The 24,849-nt window shown below is 38.7% G+C and overlaps 1 protein-coding gene across 1 annotated transcript in view; it reads right to left on the bottom strand.

Moving 5' to 3' along the window:
• Positions 1–24,849, bottom strand: part of wwc1 (WW and C2 domain containing 1) — a 66,008-nt gene that overhangs the window by 24,541 nt on the left and 16,618 nt on the right. The window contains exons 2-8 of the mRNA XM_012873399.3: positions 19,274–19,383; positions 18,985–19,188; positions 17,370–17,446; positions 17,048–17,127; positions 12,617–12,746; positions 2,075–2,221; positions 976–1,046 (exon numbers count right to left, since the gene is read on the bottom strand). Of these exons, the coding sequence (XP_012728853.2) occupies positions 976–1,046; positions 2,075–2,221; positions 12,617–12,746; positions 17,048–17,127; positions 17,370–17,446; positions 18,985–19,188; positions 19,274–19,383 (819 nt within the window). The remainder of the gene's footprint in view (positions 1–975; positions 1,047–2,074; positions 2,222–12,616; positions 12,747–17,047; positions 17,128–17,369; positions 17,447–18,984; positions 19,189–19,273; positions 19,384–24,849) is intronic.

Below are 24,849 nucleotides of genomic sequence, written 5' to 3'. Positions count from 1 at the left end.
ATTTTATTTATCTAAATATAAAAACATAACATTTATAAATATATAAATAACAATATACAAAAACATATTTACATATATGTATACATATATACATATATAAATATACACATACTTATATATACATATACATATTTAATATGAATAACATGTAAAATATTTCAGCACCTAATTTCCTAGTAGAATTACGTTATTATGTCAATTACCAGTGAAACGTTTTCACACAACCAGAAAACTGCTTGTTGTTGCAACCAAATCCTATGGGATTCTGTGAGAGTAGGGAGTAGCAAGATGGCGGCCAGTGACTTCAGTTTTTTGGCAAAATCAGCACTTCAGTGTATAACATAGCTCAGTGGTCTATATGCACCTGGTTTTATTCAGAATAGAACCACTCTAACGTGTGCAGCTATCAAACTTCCCTCAGTAAAACCACAGAAGAAGAAGTAAAACTTTCGTCTTTCCTGAACAACATAAATTAGCAAACAAAGCAATATTGAACTAGTTTGTTTGTCTTCCGAACGACCAGGCTGGACTTGCACGATGTTCTAATTACGGTTGAAACATTACTAGATAAATAGCGTTTTTGAGCTCTTTTACTGTTTTGAACAGAAAGATTGTACCAGGAAGCCTGACAGTTTTGCTTCCCGACGTTTTTCCGCCACTCGCCAACGCGGAAATTGGCACTGGTCTGTCTATCTCGCATGACTATCATGTTGCGTTCAATGACCGCTAACCTGGCTGTGCATTATTAATGCTTTGTTGTGAATTTGTGTCCACCAAACATTAATATTTTTATATATGTTTGTGAAATTTCATATTTCCGGAATGAAGGGTTCTGGGGCCATATATGGGTTCCCACTTCTGTTTTACAAGGTTTAGGTTAAATTTCAACAGTAAATGACGAAAAAACTGCATGATTTTCGTGTGAGAACGCAGTTCAGACGCACAACAAGCAGCTTTTACTTTGAAAACTGGTACCTTCTCTTGGCCTCTTCGTACTTCAGGCTCAGGCGGACCTTCTCAGCCAGTTTGTTGTTGCTGGTCGTGAACTGGTGTGAAAAACCGAAGGAAGAAACATCATGAACTCTCCAACTCATCGAGTCAGGGTAAATGCAGACCGAGGCCATTTTCAAATTTCATACTTTTCCTGAATAATGTTTTTTTTGTTTTGTTTTTTTCCTCCAGTTTTCATTATATAATGGATATTTAATGGTAAAACGGTTTGGTTTGATTATATTTTTTAAATTCTCCCCACAAATCATGAAACAATCCTGGCAATATAGTAAATGGCTATTTTAAACCAACTTTAAACCATACTGTGAGCACTGACACTTTAATTTTACAAAAATAAAAAGTTATTTTGTTCGTTATCTGAGCTGAACCAAAATCATGAACTTTAAAAAGGTCTAGAGGCTAAAGAAGGCAATGAAACAACGAAATGCCATTTTTTTAGTAACTAAAAAAAAAACACAGTTCTTGCTGAGTCCCTTTAATTTTCTGTAAATTCTGATTTCTTATATTTTTAGATAAAAGAATAACAAATATAGCCTAGAACTCAATGTTTAATTTTCCATACTTATCCAGACATGGAAAATAATCAAATTCCATACATTTCAATTTCCTTTTCAATTTTAAGTAGTTTTTATCGTATTCTATCAACTAAAATGTAATTTATGTTAAGTTGCATTTTATTCATCAGTAGCTTTTTTAGTTTTAGTCTAACGTCGATCGACTACATTTTGCTTTAAAAAAAATCGGCAAAAATATAAAATCAAATATTTATTTTACAAATAATCAGTCCAAATTTTCACAGCACAAAACGGAGATTTGATTGGATTTTATCTACCTACAATACTTTTTTTCTTTTTTTTACTGCTTCATGATTACTTTGAGCATTTTCGTCATCACTCTAATTTACCTTTTATTCACTTCTTGTTTGACATGTTTTCATCACAGTTTATGCCAACAAAATTACCCCTGGTTATGTGACAAAATGTGTAAAAGTAAAGCGGTAAAGAAAAATACTCATGCTAGATACGTAGAACCCCATTTAGAGCGAGTTGTCTCTGGGTCTAACCTCAGCTGGGAGGTCCGTTTGGGATCCGACATCGGAGTAGAGGCGAGGGCCGGACATCTCCGAGTTGGCGAGCGACGGGCTGCTGCCCCACAGCTCCTGCTGGGAGCCCGAGTCCAGCTGGAACCCGTCCTTTAACACGGCCAGTTTCTGAGGGAAACAGAGAAGACATGAGGAGATGAGGACAGAGAAGGAAACGAAGACCCAGAAATTCCCTTCCTTTCCTCGATTTAAAATCCCCATTTATTTATTTAATATTACAGATGCAATGAGCATCTCAAAACCTCCACCATGTTGAAAAAGTCATTGCTGAATTAAAAAGAAACAAGATAAATTACTGCTCAGATACCCGATGTCCTGATTCAGTCCTCATTTCTTAGCTCCTGGAATATCTTGCTGTCTTCTGAAGCTTCTTTAAGGCTTATCCTTGGACTTTGGCATCTTTTTTCAAATAGTTTTATTGCTTTAATACTGATTAGGGACGCAAACAAATAATCGACTTACGATTAAATTGTAGATTTAAGTTTAATTAGATTAAAGTTATTTCATCCAAAAAACTGACATGGTCTGCCTAGACGGACCTTGTTTCAGTGTTAGTAGTATTGTCGCCATCCAGGAGAGGAGGTTGCCGGTCATTCTGAAGCAGAGCCAGACTGTCACCGTACAAAATCCAGTGAGGGATTATTTTTTACACTGTTTAACAACATAAGGATACAAAAAGCTCTTTATGTGGTTCTGTTTTTAAATATAAACTCCTTACGTTGTCAGCTAAACAGCATCCATTCAGCCGTGCTGCATGGCGGAGCAGAGTCAACTTCTGAACCAAAACCTACCGATGTGCTTAAAAGGCTAGGATGGTATGACAGAAAAGCGGAGAAAAAGACATGATGCCAAAAGCTCTGTTGATGGAGAGAGATTTTGTGGGGATTATTTTTGTTTCATATATTTTATTGTATTCAATTTCATTTTTTTCTATTCAGTGACCTGACAGAATCCTGTTTTGTTATATTTTATAAATATGTCCAAGTTCAATAATGTGTGAGAGAACGAGAGTTTTTGTTTATTCAGTCAGTATTTGATACAGGTGGCACAATAAACTGTTAAAATTTAATAATGTGGCTCTTTTTAAAAGTCAGCATATTGTAAAATGAAAGAAAAAAAATAACCCTTCATGATACCCTCTTGATACAAGAGAAGAAAACAAGGGTTCTTATGAAAAATCCCCTCTTAATTAATCGTTAATCGAGCGATAAGATCAATCAACTTTAGATGAACTCATTAATCCATAAATTGAATCCCTGGTACTGATTCTTTTTGAAACATTCATTGTCCTATCACACGAGACAGACAGTACTTTGCTCCTATCAAGAGTGCTGCATACAGTATCTCTCTGTTAAAGGAACAACTGTAGATAAGCTGGTAACCCCATAAGCCGTTCTTAAAACAAAAATAACAGGGTTCACACGCAGCAAATCAAAGGGAAAACATTGTGAAATCTTTTCTTCAGGAACGTCTAAAACCTCTCAGTTTTTAGTTGCTGTTCACTGTTGACTCGAACGTTGGTTTAATGTCAGAACAATCACCTGCTGTCAGTTCGGGCTCCTCCAGTTACGACCCGACGTTTTATTTATTTAAAAAGGTCCCAGACGCTGTGTCTGTCATTAAAACTACCAAGTAAGGTGTTTGCTGATGCAACTCAGATCCGGTCTGACTAGCCGTATAAAAGCAGATGTTTATACACCCAGCTGTTCAGTAGTCAGAGAATTTGGAGAACGTAATCAGACAAAGAATGCAAATGAGTCAGGATCCGTCACAGCTCTCAGCCAAAAGAGGGCGCTCATGTGTGTATTTACTGCTCTGTTTTGAATGGCAAGACTAAAAAAATGAGCCGAGATCTGTGCCCAATTCCCTTATTTCCAGCTTAGTAGAGCTATGACCAGATCATACAAATTTCTATGTTAAGAACTGTAAATTACAGCGTTCAAAAGCATTTTTTTCTACTCTTCCCACCTCCTTAGCATTTTAGATTAGCAATTTGCAAGGTTAGCATTAGTAGTACAAAAAAAAGTTACCAACATTCACAAACGGAGCGTGTTCTGATAGACGGCGAAAGCTCAAAAGGACAAAGCGGCCCTGCTTCCTGTTCACAGGTGAAATGCCACTTGGTATTTAAAATTTGCAGCATGAATAAACAGCAAACATGCCTCCATAGAAAATACAGTTTCATTTTGAACAGCTGGTTACACCCTTTGTTCTTCGAGTCTTATTCCATCAGTAACTACTTCCATCAAGAACGGTGTTGTTGTGCGAGTTGTTGACGCTTACACTGCAAAAACAGCACTAAAAATAAGTAAAATTTTCTTAAAATGAGTACATATGTCCTTGATTTGAGCAGGTAAATAGGATTATCTGCCAATGGAAGGAGTAATTTTACCCCTAAAATAAGATAATTAGATATAATGCACTTGAAATACGTTGATGGAGATGAGTTCTTCCTATTTTAAGTAAAAAAATCTTATTCCATTGGCAGATTAATTTATTTACCTGCTCAAATAAAGTACAAATACACTCATTTCAAGAAGATTTTAACTTATTTTTTGTTCTGTTTTTGCAGTGTAGTTTCAGTGTGTTCGCTGATCGGAAGAAGATGGTAAAGGTAAAAATATTTTCGACATCCTGTCACCAGTCGATCCTTTTCTGTACATCCCCAATGAGTCAGTTAAGTTACTCTCCAAAGCAATGCAAGAACGGCTGCTAATGATGATTTACGGGAGCTTAAAGACTCTCAAAGCTAGTCTTTTTAATCAGCAGACGGGAAACGTTTTCCGGTTTCTGGCGATCTACGACAGCAGCGGTGAGCGTTTTTAAGTTAAGTTTAAGTTACTTTTCAAAGCACTCCATGACGGCATGAAGGAGCAGAGAGGTTTTCTCGTGTTCTTGCAAATGTCAAATCGGTTTTCTTTTTTCAATGTCTAATGGCTATAATAAATCCAGACGTTTAATGAGCTCCGCTGGAGGCTTAACACTTATTTATAATAACTGTTTATCTGCTTATATATTTGTTTCTTTAAATGAAAGGAGCTCCCTTTCCAGGTTTGACGTAATCCTACGAGCTCAATTTACAATCTGTAAGATGATGTTTAATTTTGTTAGAATAAATAAACTAACTTTTTGATTTTAGTGTGACGTTTTCAGTAGACACACTGCAAAAACGGAACTAGAAATAAGTAAAATGTTCTTAAAATTTGTGTATTTGTCCTTGATTTGAGCAGGTAAATAAGATGATTTGCCAATGGAATAAGATTTTTGCACCTAAAATAGGAACAATTTATCTCCATCATCTTATTTCAAGTGCAGTATATCTAATTATCTTATTTTAGGGGTCAAAATACTCACTCCATTGGCAGATAATCTTATTTACCTGCCCAAATCAAGGATAAATACACCAACTTTAACAACATTTTACTTATTTTTTAGATCCGTTTTTGCAGTGCAAATCCTACTACCTTAGAGCCACGTGTGTCAGTTTTATGAAGGTAAGTTTGCCTTTAAATTAAACTAAACAATTAAAATAAAAAAATATATTTATTTTGAAAGGACTGATCTGCCATTAGTTTCTTTTTGCTGTTCTGAACTGTGATTTATGTGGAGGGTTACGCACTACTGCAACAAAAACTGCAGATTGTTTAGCTGCGTCTTCCTTGGGAATGTATCTTTATGTTTTACATTTCGTTTTGAAATAAAATAATCAAGTATAACCAACACTGAATCCTTGTATAAATCAGTCATGAAATGTCTTTAAAATTTAAATGCATCACTAATGCATATAAATATATTAATGTTACGATCAGAGAACGCAGAGCTAAAGTCGGTCTCCTGGCTCATGTTTTGTTTTACGTCTTTTATCTGCAGCTGCTTCTGACGTTAGATGCAGTGAAATGAAGTGTTTCGCAATCACTGCCAGAAAGATGCTGCAGAACGACGGAGACAAACCTGCAGACTGAGCCGTCAGCTGCAGACAGCAGATCATGCATTATTGAACGCGCTCTTCTCCCTCCTCCGTTCTGATGCTTTCAGCCCGAACGGTGGCAAAAGGAGGGAGAGGCAGGTCTGACCTTCCAAAACAGAGCGGCCGTTAATCATCATCAACGGCTCCACCGAAAGTTGGCCGGCGTTTCTGTTTGCTTGTAAATGTTAAATTCGGCTTCATGTAAACCTGTCAGCTGACTCAAAGTCCAATCATGCAACTTTAATCCGATCTGCAGCCATGCAGAAACGACGAGATAACGCTGCGGAGCCAACGCATGCAGGAGAGGACAGTGGCTCCATAAAGGAGGGCTGGGAGACACAAATAAAGCTGCAACCAGGCATGCAGCAGATGATTCGGATCAATCTGCTGCATCTGAATCATCTTTATATGATGATTTGCCTCTACTCAGGCCCAGAGTGGCTAATGGGGAGAACCGAGACAATTCCTGGTGGGCCGGGTCTGACGTTTGGGCCGCTGTTCTCTTTTTTCTGCTATCCCTTCTTAAGCCCCATCTCTTTTCCTTGGCTTTTAACACAATCTGAGATGTTGACTTTGTTTTACTGCAATTTACTTTCCTTAATATATATATTTTTTTATACTCTAATGTTTTTCATTACAATGAAACATACAACCCACAGAACTTGGGGCACTAATATATAGATAAATAAAAAGAGAAGAGAGAAAACAATACACAATATTAATCTTACTTTCCTTAATTTTATTATTAACTTTATATATATAACATTTTGCTTATCGTTTTGTGGTTGATCATTTGTATTTTATGATTGTGTATAGCACTTTGGTTCTGTGGGTGTTTAAAGTGCTTTATAAATAAAATCGGCACGGTACGGTATCCCTGTGCTGCCTCCGTCTCCACTGGCAGCTCCCAATATATCGAGATTTTAAAAATATCAAGATTTAAAAAAAAAAAAAGATATAAGATGAGACTATATCGTTTATGTCGAGATGGTCTATGTTGGGTTATAATTATACTTCTATGTATTCCAAAGGTTTATTTTTCAGCTGTTTCTCATCTTTATCTACAGCTGTTTGTTAAAAAAATTGCCTGTGAGACATTTGGGATAAAGCTTTGATTCAGAGATGCTTTTTATAATTACTTTATGAAAAGAAAAACATATCAAGATAACCATCGAATATCAGCCTAAAAATATCAAGATATTATTTTGTTCCATATCGCCCAGCCCTTTTTTTTTTTTTTTTTTTTAGCTTTTAACACAATCTGAGATGTTGCCCTTATATTACTGAATTTTACTTTACTTAATTTTTTTTTTATACCTCTTTAATGTTTTTCATTACAATGAAACATACAACACACACAGAACTTGGGGCACTGATATATAGATAAATAAAAAGAGAAAATAATACACGATATTAAGCTTACTTTCATTAATTTTATTATTAACTTTATATATAACATTTTGCTTATTGTTTTGTGGTTGATCATTTGTATTTTATGATTGTGTATAGCACTTTGGTTCTGTAGGTGTTTAAAGTGCTTTATAAATAAAAATCGGTACGGTACGGTATCCCTGTGCTGCCTCCGTCTCTACTGGCAGCTCCCAATATATTGAGATTTTAAAAATATCAAGATTTAAAAAAAAAAAAAAAAAGAGATATAAGATGAGACTATATCGTTTATGTTGAGATGGTCTATGTTGGGTTATAATTAGGCTCCTATGTATTCCAAAGGTTTATTTTTCAGCTGTTTCTCATCTTTATCTACAGCTGTTTGTTAAAGAAAATGTGCCTGTGAGACATTTGGGATAAAGCTTTGATTCAGAGATGCCTTTTTATAATTACTTTATGAAAAGAAAAACATATCAAGATAAACATTAAATATCATCCTAAAAATATTGAGATATTATTTTGTTCCATATCGCCCAGACCTAAGCTCTAGTTTTTTTTTTTTTGTTGTTGTTGTTTTTTAGCTTTTAACACAATCTGAGATGTTGCCTTTATATTACTTGATTTTACTTTCCTTAATTTTTTTTTTTTTTAATACTCTTTAATGTTTTTCATTACAATGAAACATACAACACACACAGAACTTGGGGCACTGATACATAGATAAATAAAAAGAGAAAAGAGAAAATAATACACAATATTAAGCTTACTTTCCTTAATTTTATTATTAACTTTGTATATAACATTTTGCTTATTGTTTTGTGATTAATCATTTGTATTTTATGATTGTGTATAGCACTTTGGTCCTGTGGGTGTTTAAAGTGCTTTATAAATAAAGTTGGTATGGTACGGTATCCCTGTGCTGCCTCCGCCTCCAAAATATCAAGATTTTTTTAAAAAGAGATATAAGATGAGACTATATCGTTTATATCGAGGTGGTCTATGTTGGGTTATAATTATACTTCTATGTATGCCAAAGGTTTATTTTTCAGCTGTTTCTCATCTTTATCTACAGCTGTTTGTTAAAAAAAATGCCTGTGAGACATTTGGGATAAAGCTTTGATTCAGAGATGCTTTTTATAATTACTTTATGAAAAGAAAAACATATCAAGATAAACATCGAATATCAGACTAAAAATATTGAGATATTATTTTGTTCCATAATTGCCCAGCCCTAAGCTCTAGTTTTTTTTCTGTAACACACCCTGATGTAGCACGTCAATGCATTTGAAAGGTGGAGAGTAGAAAAAGCAACGTCAGCGTGGCGTAGAAAGCTAAAATTAAAGAAGCTCTGAAAACAGACGCTGCTAAATGTGCAAAAATTGACAGCTTTATCAATAAAAAGAGCTTGTGTCAAATGAGGACGATGAAATGGGTAAAGAAAGACGTTTAACTTTGCCTGCAAACCACCAAACAAGTTAATTATCAAGTCATTGACTTATGTAATGTTGTGGCGCATAATATAATGTTATATAGTTTAAATAATAATACGATGCAACGCCACCTAACTGGGAATGTTTGTCATGTAGCCGCTGAGTCAGAAGCATACAGCACCAAGAATCAGCTATGAGCCCACAAGTCCTGAGTGGACAGGTCGGATTAGTCATTAGTATTAGAATTAATAATATTAGAATTAATATAATGAAGCGTATGGAGCTGTTCTGTATGAATATTCCCCTGAGATGTTAAATGTTTCAGCTCTACGTTCAACTGACCTGAAATTATCAAATGACTTTCTAAAAAGGGGCAATTTGTGCTAAGAATTATGACCATTTTCAAAATTGTGGTGAGCGATAGGGACCTAAAATTTTATCACCATATATTGTGGTAATGTGTGATAACAATAAATGTGATGATGAAAGACTATTTACAGCTTCTTAGTCTTTTTTAGGTAACTGTGTGGCTGTGAATGCATGTCAATTACAGCCTGATAAGCATTAATACTATCCTTAAAACATTTAAAAAAATGTAGCATATATTTAAACAAAATTCTAAATATGTTACATCAGGACTCCAGTTACACTGCAAAAACGGAACTAGAAATAAGTAAAATGTTCTTAAAATCTGTGTATTTGTCCTTGATTTGAGCAGGTAAATAAGATGATTTGCCAATGGAATAAGAATTTTGCACTTAAAATAGGAACAATTAATCTCCATCATCTTATTTCAAGTGCAGTATCAAAATACTCACTCCATTGGCAGATAATCTTATTTACCTGCTCAAATCAAGGATAAATACACTAATTTTAAGAACATTTTACTTATTTTTAGATTCGTTTTTGCAGTGTAGATAAAACATTGTGATTTTTTTTTATATTTTTCAATTCATTGATATTTATTGATGCTCTCAAAGAACCAACAGGGGAGAAAAAAAAGCAAAAATAACAATCCTGACAACACTGGCAGTTGTGGGGGTTGGATTTTATTGTTGCCAAGATAAAACTAAATTCTTATCACCATAAGGAATTTTTCAAGACAACAATAAAAAGATACGATGAAGGCCCCGCCCCATTTCCAAATGTGATTTGGTGTCAGAAGCAGAGTCAGTAATGATGAGGGGAACACTGAGCTGTTGTAACAGAGTGTGCGAACAAACAAGCATCAGTTCTAATATAACTACTTTCTACACCCAGACAATGTCAGTGACCCGTGTCGGTGACATTATCATTAAAAGTGAGATCGTAAACACACAAAGCCCACAAGTGAAAGGGAATAGCAGGCCCTTATCTTAAGTGGGCCCGGTCCGAGGCATGAAACTGCAGGTCTGAAAGTGAGTCCCACTCCGGCCCGCCTCTACTGCTAATTTAAGTAATCAGTAACTGCTCGAAGCAGGGAGGCCTGGCGTCTGCTAAAACTGGCACCGTCCCGTCAGAAAACCCGGAAAATCTCCAAGCTCTGATCGGTGCATCTATAGCTAGATGAAATAGTTGCATAAAACCGTACACTGTGGCCTTTTAAACTGATTTTAGGTGTTATTTCTTAGCTTTATTCGGCAATTGCACCGATAAACGTTCGTTTTAACGCACGTGTTTCATTGGGCACAGATTAACATTTCTCTTAACCTCCAGATTCTCTTTTGCCAGATTGTCTGCATCAATTTTAAAGATTTCAGACCTCTTTGTTATCCGTCGATGTTCTAGGAGAAACATTTTATGTGAACCCTAATCCACAAAATGCCGTGTAACATGAGACGCCAGTGACTGTTACAGTTCAGCAGGTGTGTTTGGAGCTTAACGCTTGTCTGGATTCTTCAGTTTTTAATCTTGGTTTGACATCTAAACCAAAAGCTGTGTGTTTGCAGCCGCCACTGCAGACAGCAGCAGCAGCAGCCTCTTTAGTCTGCTGCAGAAAGCAGGAGGTCCCTGTATGAAGAATTCCTGCATGTAAAAATCCTCTTATAATTTTCGGTCCATCACCGTTAACGACCGTCCCGCCATAGCGAGCTCCCCTCACCTCCTCCTTCGTGAACTCGCCATGCGGTCGATGCAAGGACGGAGGCACGGCGCTGAAACAACAACTGCCCGCAAGCCTCAACTAATGAGTTACTAAATCTGCTTTAGTGCAGTTCATAAAAAACACACAGAGGCGGCCTCTCCTCTCCTCACCCCCCCCCCCCCCCCTCGTTTACAAGCAGCTGCTCCCTCATACCGTTTCTATGTTTTCTGCGATATTCTGTTTTTGTCCTCTGTTTGAAAAAGGATGCGAGCAGATTTCTAGCCCCTTCGTTTCTATGCTTCCTTTCAGGTTTAAATGATAAAAACGTCCCTGGTTTTCTCTGGTCCTTTCAGTTCAGACTCTACACCTGCAGTGTGACGCAGATGCCTTTAAATATTTAACGTCTCCCTTTTTTTACCCCCCGGATAAACAGCTACCATCAGCCTGATCTCCGGTATATAAGAGGTCAGGTGAGAACCGCGGCCTCCTGCAGGTTTTAAACAAATCCGGACTAAACTCACGTCTTAGTTAAACCACTGAGGGGGGCAGGGACCAATAAATAGATGAAAATGTGGAAAAGCACCTCCTGGCCAGCGTTGAGCATGGCGGAGGGCCTGTGATGATGTGGGCCGTTTCCACAGAGCTTTAAAGCTGCAAAAGGGAGTTCTGAGATAACAGTGGACACCTTACAGGCGTCCGCCGCTTTGTCAGACTACACAAAGCGCTGTACAAGTACAAGCCATTTACCGTTTAACATTACAAGAGTGAATGACACTGCGAACAACCAATCAGAGCCAGAGCCAGACATTCCGCCTGGCTCTGATTGGTTGATTCTGACTGGGAGCGGTTTATTTCTGCAAATGGCAGAGGGACCAATGGGAGGAGTCAGAGGAGCTTGATAAAACATTTTTAATATTAGGACATTCCAACCCTAAAAGTCCAAATGCATCATTTTTGATTAAAATATTTCTAAGACCTCTACGTCTGCCACAAAGTCTTTCATTTATACGTTGTATTTCTGAAAATACAACGTATAAATGAATATATTTTACACCCCCTTATATAAAAATGAAGAAAACATGATGCGAAGCTTCGTCACAATTACCTCTATCAGGCTTTAATAATTTAAATAAAATGCCTCTTGCAGAAAACTGCATACGGATTCATCACTGAGTCAATACATCTGACCAGATCGGTTCATCAGACACAAAAATCCACGTTTCCTCCGTGGCCACCACAGTCTGCACTATTAATAAAAATAACAACATGTGGGATGAGCTGTAGAGAGGAGAGAATGACCCGGGGTTTCACAGGATCTGCAGGCATCTGCGTCAGTCTGATTACTTACTACATTTTGATTACAAACCCCTGGAACTTTATATAATGCAAACCTTGTTTTAGAAATGTGTAAAGAAACGTATAAATACGTTTTGTATTTGTTCATCCTTAGAGAGCCTCTGGGTTTGGGTCTGCAATATTTGAGCTGACAAAAATAAACAAAGGCTTCAGGAGAGCAAAGACGACACACTCTCTGGCTGCAGGAGAAAAAGTTGGAGCTAACAGAGTGTTTAACCGGCTCAAACGCAAACAAAAAAAAAAAATGTCATCCTGCCGTTTCTGTGTTTGCATTTGATCCAGCCTAAGCTCAACCTTACCTGCATGAGCTCCTGCTTCTCCTTCTCCCCGGAGCTGATGGCGTCGCGGATGGAGCGGACCTCGCTGAGGATGGCCTGTGCGTCCTGCGGCTTGTAGCCGTGCGGGCAGTTCGACACTTTCTGGTTAATCCTGGACGACAGGAAGGAGGAGAGCATTAAACTTTTCTGAAAAATATTCAAAATCATCTGTCGCTTCATGCATGCTCAGTATGAGGGATTGCTGCAAAGCCATCAGCAATGCAGACGACTGTCCACTGTGGCTCTACGCTCTTTCAGGAGGAATGAATGCTGCTTGGAGAGACTTGATGCAATCAAATGGGTTTCTTTAGATAGGAAAAAAAAAAATTCTGATTGAATTTGACTTTGGAAAGTGCCTTAAAATTACATGTTTCATGAACTGGTGCTATATAAATAAAATTCAATTGAAACTTTTTATAACGATGTTTAACATGCAGAACCATACCATCTTCATTTATGAAGCGCTGAAAAAAAAAAAAAAGCAGCCAACAGCTGAAACTAAGTGGTGTACATCGCTACAAGCTAAAGCACAGCCATTAAAAAACTAACATTAAAAAGAATAATGCATAAAAACGCTTAAAAGAAACAATAAAACCAATTTAAAATGAACATTAAGTCTCGCTACTGGTTAAAGTCAAATAATGATAGTGGGTTTTAAGGTGAGATTTAAAGTGGGCAATGAAGGAGCCTATTTTATGTGCAGAGCAGCTTATGCCACGATAAAAGTAAAAGAATAAGCAGGTAAAAAGATTTATCTAAGAAGTATTTGCAGACTTTCACTGATTTATTGTGCAGGTTAGGATAATTACACAACTAACAACTTTAATCCATTTTCAAAACAAGAATCGGGTGCAGAGGTTTGAATTCATCCAGGGTCAAAATACAACATATAGGTGCAAAAACATACATACACCCGCATAAATATTTAGCTTAATATCACTTCACAAGTTGCAAATCCAACACAGATTATCTGCAGCCCACGGCAAGCTTCTGGCATGATTCTGACGGGTAGTTTGACCCCCGTTATGAAAATGAGTAGAGTCCATTTAAACCGGGGACGTCCTGACAGACATGGCTGTTAAGTACAGTTCAGTTATTTTTATTTTTTTTGGTGAGGAAGAGTTGAAATTGAAGTATTTCGTCGTGGCTGAACAACTCAAACTTTATTTCCTCTGCTGATAAACTTTGTCTCTGGAGGGCCTGTGGCTTGTGCATTTCAGTAAAGGTTGAAGTTGTCAACTGCGGAGCAAAGGCTTGTTTCTTTGTTGGTCAACTAAACGTGGCTTCACTGCGGCCAGCGACACTAAAGTTTCCACTTTATGAGACGCGTGAGCCTTTGTTGTTTCTGGTAGTCAAAGGAAACCGCTCCCCTCCAGTTAATTTAACATTTGGAGCAATAACTGATCAACCTGTACTTATATAAAGCTGTTTCAATTGATGATCTCAGAATCTGAAGTTATTTAGACTTTCCTGACTGTGGGGTGAACAATTCTCCTTCTTGGCCAGTTTCCTTTTCCACTTTTCATCGTTCTACGAACCCTGAGAGCTTATGAACAAATCATTTAACGCTGGAAAAATGATCTGCAAGCTGGACTCATCAACACAGAGAAAAAGCTAACAGCCCCCAGTGTCCTCAAGATAAAAGATCCCATGCACCACCAAGCGTGCCATTTGTGTTAATGTGTGTATATAGTATTTTATTTTACTGTTTTTTTTTGTATTTTTTTTTGTATTTGTAATGTTGTTAAGCAGTTGCATTAAACGGCCGTCTGAGGGAACAAAAAGGGCACCGGCCGCTACGTAAAGCCCGGCATGAACAAGTCATGCGTTCATCTCAATAACCGGCCCTTCCACATTCCTCCGAGAGGGAAAAAGAGGGGAGGGAGTTCTGGGCTGAATGAGAGACACAGCAAGGGAGAAAGAAAAAAAAAAAAGAGAAAGAGAAAGAAAGAATGAGGAAGTGAAGGAGGGAGGTACTGGTCTGTAACAGGGACAAACTAATCCCCCTTAAAGCGGTCCTCGGTTGTGGACTGAAAGCTTTCACGGCTCCTTTTAGATGTGTCTGGGTGTAAAATCACAGAGAACTGATGGAAAACGCGACGCTTTAAACCCATATCTATGCTTTTTTTTTTAAATCCTACCCTGTGATGCATCGAAATTCATGTGTAAATGTGGGGGGGAAAGGAAAAGTAAATTGTTCATTATTTTTCGACGCTGCCTCTCCCGTGCTGCTCCAGTTTGTGAAATCTGATCAGGAGGCGAGCGTGAAGGCTGCATTCCAGTACGAACCCAGTTCTCTCAACGCCGATTGGTCAAAACGAACGCCACCGCACGGCTGCAGGCGGGAGAGGATCGGCGCGCAGGAATGCCGTCCGACCGCAAACTCTCTAATCCTCCCGACGCGCTCGCCGTGCCGCATGAGGCAAGGCAAACAGCGCGGCATTCCTCCTTAATTCGACGTCCGACGGCGCCCAGAGAGAAGAAAAGGCTCCGCTGCCTTCCAACGGCCTCCGAGGAGCGTGTTTTACATTCAGGGCTGCCGGCGGCGGCGCTCGTAAAAAAAAGCCGAGGTGTTTCCTCTCTGAGCCGCATTCCTGAGCCGCGGTTTAGTTTACGGCGCTGTTATGTCGCTTTAATGGTCGGATGGGACGAGCGATAACGCCGGAGCCATAACTGAACCTCAGTTGGACATTTTCACACCTATTTTAAGGTTTGTGACCGCGTGCCGGTGCAAACTCCCACAAGTGAAAGTTTCTCCGTTGGTTTTTTTCTCTTTAGTGCAGCAGGATTCACGCCGTGATCAGGAATAGATTACTTTTTAAAGACAACCAAGGAAAGAAATATCAATTAAAAGATGTTCTTTGTAGAAAATAAAAAAAAAACAAAGCAGGCGGAGAAACAGAAACCGACTGCGATCAACTTCAGACACTGAGAAGACGAACCAGACACCCAGTTAGTAACAGCAAGCATCAACACTGCAAATATTTCCCTTGCCTAAAATAAGTTAGATTTGCAAATAAACACCTTAAAGTCTAACTTATGGACTGAATGTATTCTCACGCAGAGGCATTCAAATAGTCACCGGAGTAAAGAAATGTATATTATATGTGAACTATGGAAGTAATTTCGATAAAACTTGCTGTATAAGCGAAAAAGCTAGAAAATTCCTCAATCGGGCTTTTTCGGAATGTGACGTCACAAACAGAACAAGTACTGTGCATCCGGCTGCTAACATTACGACTTTCGCTACCGATTTATTAAATTTAATTAATAACTCTTACTCTACGTACAAAATAATTAAAAAAATGTCTGATACATCTACAAACTCCACCTCAAGCATCTGCGACTCCGATACCGAATATATATACGAAGAAACGGAGTTTGAACAAGGTGAACCTGAGGAGACTATAGCTAACGTTGCTAAGACATAGAGCCATGCTCCATTGTAAGTACCCCTCACATTCCTCGCTCGTGAAGTGTGAATTGCATAAAACATTTTTGTCACTGCCGGCAATCCAGTCCTTTCGCGTTTCTTTTACGAATTTATCCCATTTCTTTCGGATCTTTCGGCCAAGTATGTAGCGCTACTTTCTGGCCGGCACTAGACCGCGGTGAAGTTGGTTTGACATGGACATTCAAGCTCCGCGGCGTCAGCGGAGAACTCTTGAGAAACAAAAATCAAATCAGATTTATTGACGGTCCCACCGCGTATGGGAGAAGGGAGCAGCTGAGAGACGCTGGCAGAAATCGGAGTCCTTCAACCGGATCAACCGTGAGCTAGATCCCGCTGACTCCACGGAGCTTGAATGTCCAATGTCAAACCAACTTCACCACGGTCTGCACTACAGCCAACAACTACGCACCTGGAAGGCATTTTATTGTGGACTTAGTTCGGCGATTTTTTTAAAAAGCGCTTGCTCAAAGTAGACGTGTATCAGCAGATTTGGTGTGTGAAAGAAGACACTGGAAAACATGCATATATATCCTTGTTCGCCGTACCGGTTGTACAACGTAAAATATGTGTGTTTCTATGCAAGTTCGCTGCGCGCATTCTCGGTGTTCTTGAACTGACGTCACACGTCGGAAATGGCCGATCGTAAACGGAGGCAGCACTCAAACGCAGAATACCATAATCGGTGTAAAAAAATGCGCAATACTTCATATTTAAACTTAATTTGAACACTTTTGATACATGAATATTCAAAGTGTACCTTGTTCTGGAAGTTATTCAACGGTTTTCAGGATATTTTTTCAGTCCAAGAGTTAGACTTTAAATACTTTCACCATTAAGCAATTTTTACCAAAGAGAGATTGTGAAAATAAAAAACGAAGTCTTAATGCGACCAGATTGACTCCTTATGTGTTGCAGCTAAAACCTGCTGGCGCCGGCAGAAGCGCAGCAGCAGCACTTACTCTCTGAGCGTCTCGTAGCCTTGCTCTTTGTACTGCAGCTCCTGCTTCATGCAGGCCAGGTCCCGCTTCAGCTTGTTCACCTGAGACAGAGGAAACCTGTTAGGGAAGGAGACCCGTCGCCCCTCATCTGACTCACAACTCCTCACTCTAAAATATAACCCGGGTAGAGGGGGATGAAAAGCACTGAAGCTGTCCATTTAAAGTCAGCTCGAAGTTTAATAGAGACCTTGGTCTCAATGGGTTTTCCATGTGGTTAAATAAAGGTTAAATAAAATAAAAAAAAATAAATGTGAGCTCAAGAACACGATGCAGAGTCTCTTACTCGGCTTTTGGCTGTGGCGATTTCCGCTTTGAGGATCTCTGGGTCGTATTTGCTGGACGAGGACGACCTGGAATTTACTGCAGGGAAAAAGACACAGCAGTGAGGAAAGAAATAAACCAATTACAGTATTAGTGCTATATGTATGATTTTAATACGTTGCATCACAACAAACAGCCAAGGAAAAGGAAGAAAAAGAGGGAAATGGCAGCGACACACAGGACAAACAACCGAGCACACACACACTCACAGCTAAGGTCAATTTAGAGAAATCAATTAACGTTTTTGGACTGCGGCAGGAAGCTGGAGTACCCGGAGAGAACTCACGCATACACAGGGAGAACAAGCAGAACGACCCCAGAGGAAAAAAGAGAGAAATAAGCAAGGAAAAAAAAAAAAAAAAAGCACGGAAACTCAAAAATTAAATGAATATTAAACAGAAAATAAAAACTAAAACAGAAATTAGCACTAGCAACATTTTAAATGTATGAAAATGTACAAATGATTAATAAGGAAATAGAAAGTGTCAAAATAAAAGGGGGAAAAACAAGAAAATTATCTAAATAAACTATAAAAATAAAAATATTACAAATAAATAGATAAGCAAACAGAAAGATTTTAGACAAAAGTGGACAAATAAATCCTGCGTGCAAAAAAAGAAAAGAAAAATAGTAATGAAAGTAAAATAGTTTGGTAAAGAAATTATTATTGTGCAAAAAGGCAAAAAGAAAAAGAATGAAAAAAAAATAACTATTAGCAAGTAAATGATTATTAGGGAAAAACAACAACAAAAATTGTTAAAAACAAATGCATAGAAAATTTTATATACAATGGTGTAAAAACAGAATAAGGAACAAGACAAAACTAATAAAAATAGAATAAATGGAAAGTTTGCAAATGAATAAATGGGGATAGATAGATAGATAGATAGATAGATAGATAGATAGATAGATAGATAGATAGATAGATAGATAGATAGATAGATAGATAGATAGATAGATAGATAGATAGATAGATAGATAGATAGGATAGATAGATAGATAGATAGATAGATAGAAGATAGATAGATAGATAGATAGATAGATAGATAGATAGATAGATAGATAGATAGATAGATAGATAGATAGATAGATAGATAGATAGATAGATAGATAGATAGACTAGATAGATAGATAGATAGATAGATAGATAGATAGATAGATAGATAGATAGATAGATAGATAGATAGATAGATAGATAGATAGATAGATAGATAGATAGATAGATAGATAGATAGATAGATAGATAGATAGATAGATAGATAGATAGATAGATAGATAGATAGATAGATAGATAGATAGATAGATAGATAGATAGATAGATAGAAGATAGATAGATAGATAGATAGATAGATAGATAGATAGATAGATAGATAGATAGATAGATAGATAGATAGATAGATAGATAGATAGATCCAAACCCGGTCTCTCAGAGAAAAACCTCCCATGCTGGGTTAAACCTCTCAGACCGACCAGAGCTAAACACAAACCAGAGACCGCCTGCCTGGCTCTTCCCTGACCTTTAACCCTCACAGGTGACCCCCCCCCTCAAACTCAATCCGTGTTGCGGTCAGACTCACGGCTCGTCTGCGACGTGGACTTGTCCCTCCACGCGTCGCTGAGCTGCCGGTACTCCTGCTGCGCCAGCCGCAGCCGCTGCTCCTTCACCTGGTAGATCTCCTTCTGGGCGCTGAGCGCGTCGCTGGCCACGGCCAGGTAGTCCCGCAGCATGGCCTCCTGCTCCCGCTGCCACTGGGCCCGCGGGTCCTCCAGCTGGGTCCTCTCTGCCGAGGGAAATCAGGGGAAGAGTTCAGGCCCGTTTGAGGGGGAAACGGGACGCGGAGGCGACGGGACGGGACGGCCACTCACTGGTGTTGTGGTCGACATAGTACGCTCCGACGACGGGGTCGTACGCCTCCTCCCAACCCACGGGCAGCTCATCTCCGATGCAGTCAGCGAACGACAGAGGCTTCGTCTGCCTGAAGGGGGAACAGAACCGAACAGATTCAGAAGCCGAATGACACGACGGATCTTTTTTTTTTTTTTTTTTTTTATTTCCACCAAACCATCCCAAATTGTTCAGATCTGGTAAGACAACCAGCTTCTTCACGGCGCTGACACAATTAAATGGTTCTACACTACAAAAAGGGAACTAAATGTAAGTCAAATTTTCTTGAAATTAATGTATTTTTCCTTGATTTAAGCAGGTAAATAAGACAATCTGCCAATTGAATAAGATTTTTGCTCTTAAAATAGGAGAATTTCCTCTCTATCATCTTATTTCAAGTGCAAGATATCTAATTATCTTATATTAGGGGTAAAAATACTCATTCCATTGGCAAATAGTCTGATTTACCTATTTAAATCAAGGAAAAATACATTCATTTCAAGACAATTTGACTTACTTTTAGTTCCCTTTTTGTAGTGTAACAGAAAAAAAACCATGTAGATAAAACAGAAATCATTTTGACCAACATCGATAATTATCAACAAATTCAAAACAACAACATGTAGATAAAACAAAAATCATTTTGACCAACATCGATAATTATCAACAAATTCAAAACATATATTTTAAGTGCAGCCCTGACTATTTTACCTATTTTTACATACAGAACACACAAACACTGAATTCAAACTCAACCCTTTATTCAACCAACTTTTTACCAAAACTGCAAGTTTTTAAAATAGAAAAAAAGACTCTCTGAACTCTTCGAAGGGGGCGGAGCTTGGTTTCTGGGTCCTGCGTTGTGATTGGTTGGGAGGATGTAATGAATGTAAGGCTACGTTCACACTGCAGGCCTTGACGCTCAATTCCGATTTTTTTGTGAAATCTGTTTTTTTTTGCTTGGCCGTTCACATTTCCAAATATATGCGACTTGTATGTGATCTCCTGTGTGAACTGCATTCATTCGCCTAAGTGTCCCGCATGCACAGTAGAGGACGCGATGACATCATACGAAGCAAGCGTGCTCATTGTTTGCGGAAGTAAACAGGGATCGTAATGCTGCAGCGTATCTTGCGTTCTTTACGTTATTCTCCAACCGGAGCCAGCACATTACCAACCCAATCCTTTTAAGAAGATCGAAAAGAAAGATAGCTAAATTTTAGCGCACTGCAAAAACGGACCTAAAAATTAGTAAAATGTTCTTAAAATGTGTCTTTTTGTCCTAGATATGAGCAGGTAAATAAGATCATCTGCCAATGGAATGAGTATTTTGACCCCTAAAATAAGATAATTAGACATCCTGCACTTGAAATAAGATTATGGAGATGGATTTTTCCTATTTTAAGTGCAAAAATCTTAATTCTATTGGCAGATAATCTTATTTACCCGCTCAAATCAAGGACAGATGCACTAATTTTAAGAAAATCGTACTTATTTTTAGGTCCGTTTTTGCAGTGCGACATGAGCGGCTGTACTGATACGGACTTCATTCATAATTTTCGAATGACAAAGGCAACCTTTATGTGCGTCTGAACGGATCTCTTTAGCGCTCTCACGTAAAAACACTCATCTTCGGCGGCCATAGCAGCGAGTAAACGCGTTGCTGTTACCGCACAATAGTCAACCTCTTTGTCATAGCCAGGTCCACCGTTAGTGACGTTTGTCAAGTATCAATGACGTGTAGGTCGTATGAATGCGACCTGGCCGTACAGACACAGGTCACATTTGAAAAATCAGATCTATGTCGTTCATACTGTCATGAAAAGATCAGAAACAGGTCACATATGGGCAAAAAAAATAAATAAAAAATCAGAATTGGGTCACTTCAGGTTGCAGTGTGAACGTAGCCTAATATTGACCTACATGACTAGAATGTAAAATGAAGGAAAACTCATTCTATTGAACTTTTTATTGACCTTTGTTTCCATCGATCGATATATACAGGACTGTCTCAGAAAATTAGAATATAAAGTTCTTTATTTTCTGTAATGCAATTAAAAAACATGAAATGTCATACATTCTGGATTCATTACAAATCAACTAAAATATCGCAAGCCTTTTATTGTTTTAATATCGCTGATTATGGCGTACAGCTGAAGAAAACTCAAAAAAATATTCTAATTTTCTGAGACAGTCCTGTATTGTTACTGAATTATCGTCCAGCCTTACGTTCCAAAAGGGCAACAAATTTACCATTTAGACTCAGGAGTTGCTGTTTTTTTTTTTTTTTTTATGACACAAGAAGAAAAGCTGAGGCGGTGTCATTTTAAACGTCTGAGTCAAACAACTTCTGGAAGCTGAGCGTGTCTGTCAGAGCTCCATGGAGGGCAGCGCGGGGGGGAAGGAGGGTTGGGGGGGGGGGGGGTGGTCAGGTCCGGTCCTCCGTTGTTCCTCTGAGTCCTCCATTGACCTCTGAGAGGGGGGGGTGGGAGGAGAAAAAGGGGGTGAGGGGGACCCATCTGACGGGACACAATGGGAGGAAACCGGCCCCTGGAATTCCACAAGCCACGCTGACGTATCGCCGGGAGGTTTCCATGGCAACGCTTCACACTACGGCAAGGCGGAGGGGCCGGCGACCGCGTGGTGCATCCCGGGAATATGGCGGAAGAACTATAAACGGGTTTTAATTTGTAGGTTTTTCTAAGAAATAAAGGGGAAAAAATGTGACTAAAAGATCTTTAGGGGTTTAGCCTCGGCTCCGTCGGCGTGGACAGTGGGAGCGCCGACACGTCCGTCAGATCCGGTTCTGGATTTTGACTAGGCCGATTCTAACAAATCAACGCGCTTTTATCTAAATCAAGGGTGTCCAAACGTACAGGGGCCACAAAAATAAAAAGAAAACCGTTTTCTTTATCTGCTCAACAACAAACAAAGAATCCCAAATGATTAAACAAATAAAGTAGCCAGAGGTTTTGTTGCACCGACATGTGTAGTGGATCCAGAACCGAAGGGCTCGGCATGTTTGGTTTATTATCCAGTTTACGGATTCTTTTGCACTGCAAAAAAAGGAACTAAAAGTAAGTAAAATTTTCTTGAAATTAGTGTATTTTTCCTTGATTTGAGCAGCTAAATAAGACTATTTGCCAATGGAATAAGCATTTTGACCACTAAAATACGATAATTAGATATCCTGCACTTGAAATAAGATGATGGAGATGAATTGTTGTTATTTTAAGTGCAAAGATCTTATTGCATAGGCAAATAGTCTTATTTACCTGCTTTAATCAAGGAAAAATATACCGATTACAAGAAAATTTCACTTACTTTTAGTTCCCTTTTTGCAGTGTGGGCTCGACTGAAGAAAACTCTCCGTCTATATTAGGCAGTAAGAGCAGGATTTGCGTGACTCTTACTTTGAAAACACTCGTATTTATGAATGAATTTAAGGCAGATTTGTTTGCACTAATGTCTGTTTCTGAGTTAAATGATGCCAATGTTTTTGGTAAAAGTGGCTTTATAGTGCTTCCTTCCCCCTCCTGGGGCGACTTACCTCCCAAATAAGGTTCATTTTAAACATAAGAATAAGATCTATCTGACAACTGAATGTCCTCGTGTCGTCAGTGGAAGCTGCTGGTGCTTTGTCGTAAATTACCCATCAGTCTGTTTTTTGTAGTCTTTCAACTTGTTGAGTTTTTAAATGTTGAGCTGCTTTGCTGCTGCCACGCCCAGGACTCAATTAGTAAAGGCATTTTGAATCTCAAAAGGATTATTTCTGGTGAAATAAAGGTAAAAATAATAGAAATAAACAAAGGATGGCCCTTCTCCAAGTCAGAGACTTTCACACTGCAAAAACGGAACTTAAAATAAGTAAAATGTTCTTAAAATTAATGCATTTGTCCTTGATTTGAGCAGGTAAATAAGGTAATTTGCCAATGGAATAAGGTTTTTGCACTTAAAATAGAAACAACTCGTCTCCATCATCTTATTTCAAGTGCAGGATGTCTAATTATCTCATATTAGGGGTCAAAATACTCATTCCATTGGCAAATAATCTTATTTAGCTGCTCAAATCAAGGACAAATACACTAACTTTAAGAACATTTGACTTATTTTTAGATCGGTTTTTGCAGTGCATTTTTGACAACAGGTTATTCCTATTACCCTTCAGGGCTACATCAGCCAGTAGAGCTGAGGAGTCAGGACTCTGGGAGAGCCAATATTTAAACCAGACGGGGTCCCCTCGGCTGTGTTTTCCAGCCTGCAGAGAGAATACTGCCAATTACACATCATGGGGGAACGCTATGGGAGGCGTTTCAGTGATGCAGCGAGTCCAGAAAGAGCCTCAACGCTGAGAAATTCGTCTGCTCAGCTGGAGAAAACATGCTTGGTAAAAAGGCAACAACTGGATTTAAAGTTTCCTTCATCAGTGATATTTAGCTGAGCAGACAACTACAGATATGGTCTGAAAACGGTCAGCATCCGATCCCCCCAAAGTCTAAAGAAAAAGTCCAAGACCTTCGGAAAATCTGAAGTATTACAGTATACTGGTCAGTTTTGCACACACAACAATAAAAGCGTAAATATTCCCCCCCCCCCCCTATCTGAATCAAAGTCGACTGAACGCTGAGAAATGCTTCACGACGTCCCCCGTCAGCAGAGACGTTTTCACCTACAGCCAGACGGCAGAGACACTAAACTGGCTCCTCTTTCAGCTGATAAATAATGAAAAGGGGGCCCCTGAGAAAGACCCCCTTAGCTCGCTCTAAATTTAGCTCGGGAAGACGGGGAGGCCGCTGCCGGCTGGCTGCCCGGCCGGGTGTCCACGACGTCCCATTATCTGATGCCTTCTTCTCCCAGACAATAAATCCTCAGGTCCAAATGGAGAGCAGAGCACTACAAAAAGGGAACTAAAAGTCAAATTTTCTTGAAATGAATGTATTTTTCCATGATTTAAGCAGGTAAATAAGACTATTTGCCAATGGAATAAGATTTAAGCACTTAAAATGTGAATATTTCATCTCTATCATCTTATTTCAAGGGCAGGGTATCTAATTATCTTATTGTAGGGGTCAAAATACTAACTCCATTGGCAAATAGTCTTATTTACATGCTTAAAATCAAGGAAAAATACATTAATTTCAAGAAAATTTGACTTACTTTTGCTTCCCTTTTTGCAGTGAGGGAGCTGCTCTTCAGTCGCAGATGGTCTCCACTCCGTCACAGGTTGCCGATGGTTGACCCCCAAGGCGCCTCAACTCACCAGCAATTAGGGCTGGGTATCATCTAGGATGAGCCGATTCGATACGATTCTCGATACACAGCTCACGATACGATACGATTCTCGATACATAGCTCAGCTTGCTTTGATTCCAATATCGATATTTATTACTTTGAATTAATGTTCAGTGATTCAATCACCAAAATCAGCCAAATATTATGTTTATGTTCTATTTATTGATCACAGACATATTAACAGGAAAATAAAGTGCATTTGCTTCAATGCATTTAACGTGTCACAGAAACCAAAAATGTGCCCAAACATCTGATTTTAGGGACA

The sequence above is a fragment of the Fundulus heteroclitus genome, chromosome 11 (genome assembly GCF_011125445.2).
Source record: "Fundulus heteroclitus isolate FHET01 chromosome 11, MU-UCD_Fhet_4.1, whole genome shotgun sequence".
In the NCBI taxonomy this organism is placed as follows: domain Eukaryota; kingdom Metazoa; phylum Chordata; class Actinopteri; order Cyprinodontiformes; family Fundulidae; genus Fundulus; species Fundulus heteroclitus.
The sequence above is the reverse complement of the archived record's forward strand: the minus strand, read 5'-3'. Positions and strand labels throughout refer to the sequence as shown.